The sequence below is a fragment of the Pezoporus occidentalis genome, unplaced genomic scaffold, assembly GCF_034315485.1.
Source record: "Pezoporus occidentalis ecotype Australia unplaced genomic scaffold, CSIRO_AGI_Poc_V1 ctg25, whole genome shotgun sequence".
NCBI classification, from domain to species: Eukaryota; Metazoa; Chordata; class Aves; order Psittaciformes; family Psittacidae; genus Pezoporus; species Pezoporus occidentalis.
The window spans coordinates 153,777-162,642 of NW_026914394.1; the positions used below are offsets into that span (position 1 = coordinate 153,777).

Sequence of the window (8,866 nt, forward strand, 5' to 3'; positions counted from 1 at the left end):
TGTGCCCAAGTGGGGACAGCGGGTGGCAGGGAGGGGATGGGGGCTGGTGTGGGGCTGCCTCCTCCCCATGGGCCACACCAGGGGAGCCATCCCCGTAATTACAGCATCCACCACAAAATTACAGAGCAGAGCAGGAGCCTCCCTGCCCCTTCCTGGCCACCCTGCCTGAGCCACCTCCTGCCACTGCTCCCCCAGCTCTCCTGGCACAGGACCCACAGCCATGGCCTCTGCACTGCAGCCGGGTCACCCTCTCACAGGGGGATCAGCTTGTGCCCTCAGCTGCACTGGTGGGTGCCAAGACTGACCAGTGCCATTCCCCCCTACACCCTCCAGCTATGGGCAGCCCAGCCAAGACAGAGCTCCAGCCCCTGCATTGCCCCCTTACCAGGAAAGGGTCTGACCCAAGCTGACCCCACTTTCCTTAAGGGGCTGCCAGCACCCCACATTATCAGCTCAGAGGGTTCCAAGTCAGAAGAACCAGGTCATGGTGCTCCTGGCACACATGCAAGCCCCCCAGCACAGGGCTGATGCAGCCACCCACCTGGCATGGTAGCAAGGGGACATCCCACCATGCTTACCCAGGGCAGGAGGTGGGCAAACCCCATGGGAACCCTGTCTCCAAGCACCTATGGGTCTGGAGCAGTGTGCCTGGGCAGCACCAGGAGGGCAGTGGGTCAGGGCAGGCTGCCAGCCCCACACCAAGCCATCCCTGCCTGACAAGGGCAAAGGGGCTGGAGGTAAAAGAGGGCCATGGGAGGTGCTGGGGGCCTCAGAGAGGCACTGATGTCCCCCAGAGAGACACATGCTGCTGCAAGGACCACGAGGACCACTCCATGTCCCCCAAGGGTGGGTGGAGTCTGTGGTCAACACCAGTGCCACCACTTTGGCATTGCCAGCAGCAGTCACCACTGCTTGGGTGACCTGGACCCAAGGGCAGAGTGGCAGGGAGGGAGCACACCTGGGGTACATGTCCTTGCTTGGCCTCCAAAAGTCAGGCCCTGTTCTCCTGCCTGGTGCAACGGGACTACAGGATGTGGTAAATCCCACATTCAACTGGTACATGGGGGATGCTTCACCTTCATCCCTGGGCCAGCCTGACCCCATCTCCAGATGTGCCCCCCTCAGTTAGGGAAGAGCTGGGGGGTCCCCTGGGGAGCATCTCCATTTCCACAGCACAACATCCTAATGCCAGGGCTACAAATCCCTGCTAAAGCCCACAGCTGAGAGAGGGGCAAGGTCATGCCAAGATGCCCTGGCAAAAGCCATCCCCATGGAGACCCCCCTCTGCAGCACCCTCCCCACCGCAATGACGGGCACCCACGGGGGCAAACACCAGCCTGTTGAGCCATGCTGCAGCACAGACTGCGCGCATCCACTGGCAGATTCACCCACCCCTACGCGATTAAAGCCCCCAAGGGCATCAGAGAGATGTCAGCAGCATCCCACATCCCCTGCGCCATCCCACATCCCAGCGGGAAGGGTTCCCGAGGCACCGCCCCGAGCATCCCTCAGCCGTCCGCTTCCCCGTGCTGAGCTGCGCGCAAGCCAGAGGCCACCTTCAAAGTGTTTTGGGGCGGATTAGCTGGATTAGGGAGGCAGTGAAAGGACCCATGCTGCTCCGGAGGAAGTCTCGCCCAGGGCACGCTGAAAGAGCCATTTTTACCTGTCCCGGCCGCTACCGCCGGCCTCGCCAAAAGCCCCGCGGCCCCGTCCTGTCAAAACACGTCCTCCCGGCCCCATTCACCCCACGGAGCGGGGCTGGCCCTGGGGAAGGGGGGTAGGTGGGTGGCAGATGGGTGTCCCCAGCAGCCGTGAGGGATGAACGAGGTCTCTCACCGCTGCCCCGGCGCCTCCAGCCAAACCCGGCCCCACCGAAGGGGCTCCCGGCTAAGTCAAGAGGGGCGGCAGAAGAGGGGGGGATGCCTTCAAAAAGCCAGCGGCAAAGGGGCTGAAAGGGCCCGTTTGGGGCCAGCTTCGCAGCCGCCGGCCCCGGCCAAACCCCTTTTGTTTAAGGGCGAAGCTAAATTAATGTCTTTATTACCCCAAATCGCGGGGCGGCGGTTCCCAGCGCGGGGAGGGGGGCAGCCGGGAGGGGACAGAGCGACCCCCGAAAAAGAAGGGGGGTAAAAATAAGGGGGGTGGGGGGGGAGAGAGAGGGGATTCAGTTGGGAACTATTCACCGCTAAGACTCCTGTCAGCATTGACATAAATTTCCACTGGTGTTGGCATTTAGGCATTTGCCATTTCCATATGTATAGGGCTGCCTGTACTAATTATGCTAATCACCCCCTCTGTTGGCTGCTGTGAAAAATGGCCACATTAGGCACTCCACTGCTTGCTAATGTCACTTAATGTGTGGTTGAAACATACATTCATCCCCCTCTGAATGGTGAAATTTTTCCACATTGCTGGCTTCATTCAGGCAAGAAATGAATTTTTTGAACTCAGACCACTTTTCCAGGCCCGAGGGAGAGGCAGATAATAAAACCCTCTTCTCGGGCCCTGCCGCTGCCCCCTCCCAGCCACCAAATCACATTTAAAACGCGAAAAAAGAGCCCCCTCCCCAAGTCGGGGAATATGGGTGAGTTTAGAGATAAAATAGAAACACAAAAAGCACGCAAGCAAAAAAAAAACCCCACTTTCTAGGAAATAAAAAGAACCCGTGTCTATAAGTTGAAAAGCAAAGCAAAATGGATAGGGGCAGATAAGCCACAGCCATCTGTAAAGAGCCTCCCAGTCTCTTCGGGTTAATTAGCAAGATTTTCCAGCCCGAAAAAGATGACCGAGCTGTCAAGGAAGGGAAAAGGAAAAGCCAGAGGTTTCGCGCTCGCCTCCCCAAGATAAATAAATAAAGGCGAACTGCCTGTGCCCCATCTTTGGGCGGGCTGGGGACTGAGCCCTCCCCATGGAAAGAAAGGTCCTTTCTGAGCCAGCTGGGCTGGGAGGGAAAAGGCGCTTTGGAGCAGAGGGCAGAGCCAGGCAGGCGGGTTTTGGTGATAACAGGGACCTTGCTACTCTATGGCAGTAATGCCCCTGCTGCCCCTCACTCCCCCGAGCCCACCAAGATGGGGGCACAGAGACCCCAAGGATGCCCACACGCTGCGAATGGAGAGGGCTGTGGAATCCCAAAGGAAAAACCCTACCAGGCCGGGCAGGAGGGTGCCCAGGGCTGCCCCTTCCCTCCCTGTGGGGCAATACCTGTGTCACTTGTGCCCTGAGTGGGGACCCCAAACCCACAGGATGCTCATCTGGGGACCAAGTGGGGACGTGGCAGCCTGGGAGCCACCTATTGGGCTCAAGGCCGGCTCAGGCCAGATACCGGCAGGAATCTCGCTGCCTCAGCCACAGACACAAGCTGCCATCAGAGCCGCCATGCTACCAGCACCAGCCCCACACAGCCCTCCAGCCCCACAGCCTGGCTTTGCCATCTCTTTTCTCAGCCCCTGCATCAACATCTCGCCCCACAAAACCCACCCGCCGGCAGCCAGGACCACCCACCTCTCCCCGTGCCCACCCAGGAATGGCCACGGCACCCCGCTCCCCCCACAACTGCTGCCCACACTTCCCTGTGGGTCCTACAATGCACAGTGGGGACAATGGCTCGGAAGGGGAGCCACAGAGGGTCTCCCTAGGGCAGAGGCAGGGTGGGGAAGGCACTGAATACCCATCTTTAGCTTTCTGTTGTGGCTTTCCCATCCCCGATGGCCCTCTCTCTGCAAAGACAAAGCCAGCCAGGGTCTCCCCTGCTGCTTGCCCTTGCTATAGGGGGTGCCCCAGGCTGCACCTCAACCCTGCCCTGGGTGCTGGGGAGAGGACACCCTGTGTCAAGCCCTGTTGCTGAGGTCAAGAAAGGCCAAAAACTATTGCCAAGGGGGTTGAGGGTGTCTCAGCTTCATGGTCCAAGCTGGGACCGAGGCGGCAAGTTCCACTCACCCCCATATCCCGCATCCCATTTCATCCCACCAGAACATTTGGGGTGTCCCTTACCCCTCCAGCAAAGCAACAGGGTCTTCTCCGAGGAGACTCATCAGCTCTTTGAGAGCGCGACGGCTGCGTGGGGCGCTGGGCTGTTCCGGTTAGGAATTAACCCGGCCTTCCTTTGAACCAGCCCTGGGCGCTATAAATCAGGCAGACCCATTCACCACCCAGGGCTCTGCCTGCCCGGAGCTCACCACCCCGGCCCCTTGGCCCTGCAGACACCCTGGGAGAGCGGGGAACAGCTGCCAGGTGTCCAGAGGTAACTCAACACTCACTGCTAGCCAGGGTTTCAAAGCCTCTGAGTGCCTAATTGCTTCGGAGGAGCCTAATTGAACATTTCCACAGGCAAGTCCAATTTATAGGGTGACATGGCCGCCTTCCATCTCCCCAACAGGGATGCAGGTCAGGCATCACCCCAGGACACTGCAAGCATCCCCCCAGGGCTGATGACAGCCCCTGGGTTAGGACAGGAGAGCCTGCACTTTCCCACGGTGGTTGGGGTCACAACCCAGGCTCAGGGGGGACCTGCCATCAGCATGCTCTCAGCGCTGACCCCAGCGATGGGGCCAAAGGAGGGATGCTCATCCTATTCCTGCAGTGGTGTGGAGAGCAGCATGGTGTCCTCATGGGAAGCAGCTCCTTCCCCACCAGGTCCCCAGCGGGGAGGGCTGAGCTCAGCCTGAAGCAGGGACAACCTTGAAGAGGGTCATGCTCTGCTCCTGCAGGGTTTGGACCTCACCCAGGTGAGGTGGTTTGGGTTGGAGCATCACCAACCCACATCCCTCAGCCTGGCTAGGCAAAGGCAAGTGGTCAGGTACAGGCCAGTTTCAGGGCGTCATCAGAGGCTTCCTGAAATCATCAACCACCCTGCCTCTGAGCTGAGACCTACTGCCCTAGGATGATAGGAGCAGGACTCTCTGCACATAGGCCCTGCCCCTTAGACACCCTGCATCACTGCCTTAGGCTGGGATGGACCATGTTCCTGCAAACATCTCCTCACACATGCCCAGAGAGGGCAGGAATAGACATCCCCTGGCACCCTGGGGATCCAAAGCTTTAGGGCCAGGCTGATGGGGCACCAGCTTTGCAAGAGCTGCACTCCCTTGACCTGACACAGCAGTACCAGGAACACTGCAGAGGGACACTCACACAAGCCACCTTGCTGCACACCCAGGGACAGCAGAAAGTGGTGGCTGAGAACGTACCAAGACAGCTTCAAGTGGTCCGGATCCAAACGGACAGCCTGGGAAATTGTGCTCAGCTCCCGAGGGGCAGCCCAAGCCCTCCTGCCCCCTGATAACACCCATCCCCACACCAGCAGGACAGGGTGCAGAGACCAGGGAAAGCTCGGTACACCCAAAGACACCAGGGAAGGCTTTGATCTACCAGAAAAAGCAGAAGCACAGGACAGCAGAGAGGAAAGGACCCACAGATGGTTATGGGGAAGGGAGGCAGCCCCACAGCTGATACACGAAACTGAAAGAGCCACTGCAAACCTTCCTTCCACATCCTGACCCACGCATGCCCATCAGGGACCCTGCAGGACTAAAGCCACATCATCCTTGGTGGTCGCAGGTAGTGCCAACGCCTGACAACAGCCTCCCTGAGCACACTGGGGCCGTGCCACCCAGGAGCAAGGCACAGAGGGGTCAGCCCCAAGTCCATGCTCCTGGGGGAAAAGCTCTGCTGGGAAGGCCAAAGGGGTGCCCTGAGCAGCACCCTCGGCATCATACACCATCTGCACCCCAGGCACTACAGATCCAGAGCCGGGGCCGCATGCAGACCTCAGTGCACCATCACCCAGGAAGGGGCAGGACACCCCAGGTCAGTGGTGTTTTGCTGTAGGGTAAAATAAATCCACCTCCTGACACCAAAGAAAGTGCCCCAATCATGAGAAAGACCCAGCTCCCCAGAGAAGCCCCAGTACCTACATTACAGCCACACTACAGCATGGGAGGAATATCCCCCAACAGCAGGCACAGTCCCTCCTGGCTGCACCCATGCTAGCAGGGAAGCACGGTGGGCACAGAAAGTGTGTGCAAGAAAAGCCGGGTTTCTGGGCACTTCCAACCATCCCCAGGCTCGGCCCCTTCCCCATCCCGCTTCCCTCCCCATGCACCACAAGTCCTGTTCCCCCTCCAAACAGGAACAACCACAGCTGCTTCCCTGCCTCCGGCCGCGGTTGCACAGAACACTGACTCCTTGCAACCCCAAAAGCACAATAAAAACCCGATGGAGCCGGAGCCACGACCCGGAGCTAGGGAACCACGGCGGGAGCGCGTCCCTCCTCCAGCAGCCACCGTTCAGACGCCGGCCGGACCGGGAGGTATCACTGGGTTTCTCTGCTACGTGTTGCAAAGGAAAAGGGTGATGGAGACAAGATCTGGGGAGAGGAGGGGGGGACACGCGTAGAAGCACCCTTGGGAAGTGGGGAGCAGGTGGGAGAGCCGGGCATTCCTGGGCAGGGGTGCGTGTGTGCGAGCAGCGAGGCAGCGAGCGCTCCTCTGTTTTTTTAAATTGAGGGGAAAAAAAAAAAAAGGGGGTGGGAGAGCAAAGTTGCTTCTATTGTTGAACCAAATCCAAGAGTAGCTGAGGACCACACAGGGAGCGGGGCGTGGGGGAGGAGGCAGCGCTCCCGCACAAAGATGGCTGACACCCCTCCGCTGAGCAACATCTGCCCCTGCACAGCACCCCGCGGGGACCCCAGCCTGCGAGACCCCCCCCCGGCAGGGATGTAGGGGGGAGGCCATGCGGGGTGCTGCCCCCTCCCCACCCGCCCTCTTTCCTCATGGGACCCCCAAAGCGGGAAGGAAAAACACAGCAAGCAAATCACAGCACCGAGGAGCTGCAGGGAGAAGGGAGAGAAAAATCCACGCTGGAGTTATTAATAACAAAGGAGGGGGGGATCAGCCGCTTCCACTCGGAAACGGGGATTTGCTCCTGCCTGACCCTGCCCGCTCCCCCCGGCCCCGCTGGGCAGGGGGTCCTCAGCCGGGACCGGCAGCCCCGCGGCGCCGGGTCTGTCCCGGTGCGGGGCTCCGGAGGCTGTTCCCGCGGGGAACGGGGTGTCCACGCGTGGGGACGCCAAAGGCCGTGTCCGCCGGAGCGGGGACCCCGCCGGGACACACGCGTGAGGGTCCCTTCCCCAAGCACCGAGCGGCCGCGCGGACGAGACCCGTGATCACGGGCACCCACGGCCGCGTCCTCCCCGAGCCCACTCGCGGGACGCCCGACGGCATCATCACCATCCTCATCCTCCTCCCGGCCCCTCTCCCGCGCTGTCACCTGCCTCCGGGCCGGCCCCGCACCTCCGCGCCTCGCAGAGGGACAAAGCCAAGACCGGGAGCGGGACCGTTCCCACGGACGGACGAGCCCGCGGGGCCGCGCTTACCTTCCACCCAGAGGTGCTCGATGTCGGTCTCGATGGAGGCCACCCGCAGCCCCACGGCCAGAGCCCCGAACACCAGCAGCCCCACGAAGAGCACCTTCCCGCAGTGCCGCTGGATCCGGCAGCCCAGGGCGAAGAGCAGCGCCTGAAAGCGGGCCCGCAGCCACAGCGGGGCCCTTTGGCCCAGGGCCCTGCCCTGGAGAGAGGGCAAGGATCAGGATGGGGGATAACGGCGACCCCGCAGCCGGGCGGGATGCTCCGTGCGCTGCGGAGCGCGGCCGGGAGCCCTCCGGCACCCGCGACGCTGGCGGTCCCGAAGCCGAGGGGCACACGGGGGTACCCGCAGCGGCTCCGCGCCCCCACCCCCAGCATCGGAGCCCCCCCCCCTCGGTACCAAGCGACGCTCGCCCCTTACCTCGGTCAGCGGCTTGCGGCGGGCGGCGCGGAGCGGCGGCGGCGCGGCGCGGGGGGGCTCTGCCGGCATGGCGGGGCCACTGGCGGGGCTGGGCAACCCCCGTTATGTGGGGCCGAGCGCGGCGGCCCCCATGCGCGCGGCGGTGCCGGTGCCGGAGCAGCGCGGTGCCGATGCGGAGCGCTCTGTGCCGCCCGCCGCCCGCCGCGCCTCTAAAGGGGAGGCGGGGGCGGGGGGCGCCGGGGCCGCGCCGCCGCCGCCGCTCCCATTGGCCGCCGCCGCCGCGGCAGCGCCCATCACCGCTGCTAGGCAACGGCGCGCCCGCCGCCGGCGGCCACACACGGCGGTAACCCCCCCCCCCCCCCCCCCAGCACCAGCCCCGCACGGCCCCGCCGCGGGGGGGAGCGCGGCTGCGGCACCGCGGGAAATGGACACCCCCCCCCCAACCCCGGCACCCCCCAGGTCACCCCACACACCCCCCCCGCCCCCCAGCAAAGCCCATCTGCAGGGTATCCCCCCCCCCCCCCCCACAGGCACCGCCGGGGGTGGGCGTCCCCATGCAAGCACCCCGAGGGTGGGCAGCACCCCCCGAGGGTGAGATAACCCCACAAGTGGGGCGTCCCCCCATAGACACCCCTGAGGGATGAATGTCCTCCTGCCACAGGTACCCTGCAAGGAGATGCCCCAAGGGGTGGACATGGTGCCCAAGGGTGGCCCAAGGGCAGGGTGTGCACCCCTAGCGCCTCCACAAGCACGGGCATCCCCCACGGTTCAGGCATTCCCCCTCTATGCCCCCCAGTGCTGGGCAGATGCCCCATAGCCACCCCAGGGGCCAGGTATCCCTTTGAGGGCCATTCATCTTCCCATAACAACTTCCCAAGGGATACACAGCACCCCCAAAGGCTTGGTACCTCTCTACCTCCATCCCCCAAGGGCTGGGCAGCCCTCTATAGCCACCCCAAGGGACAGGCAGCCCCTTCCCAGAGGCTGGACATCTCCCCTGTAGCCATCCCAATGGATAGCCATCCTTCCTTTGAGGACCAGGTATCCTCTCCCAAAGGAAGAGGTATCCCCCTGGATTCCTTTTG

At 62.6% G+C, this 8,866-nt stretch overlaps 1 protein-coding gene across 1 annotated transcript in view; it reads right to left on the reverse strand.

Annotated features, from left to right (window-relative positions):
• The window catches only part of PTCH2 (patched 2), a 22,047-nt gene extending 13,972 nt beyond the window's left edge, over window positions 1-8,075 (reverse strand). The window contains 4 exon segments of the mRNA XM_062622926.1: window positions 7,370-7,562; window positions 7,782-7,880; window positions 7,882-8,003; window positions 8,006-8,075. Of these exon segments, the coding sequence (XP_062478910.1) occupies window positions 7,370-7,562; window positions 7,782-7,880; window positions 7,882-8,003; window positions 8,006-8,075 (484 nt within the window).
• Between the last annotated feature and the right edge of the window lie 791 nt (window positions 8,076-8,866).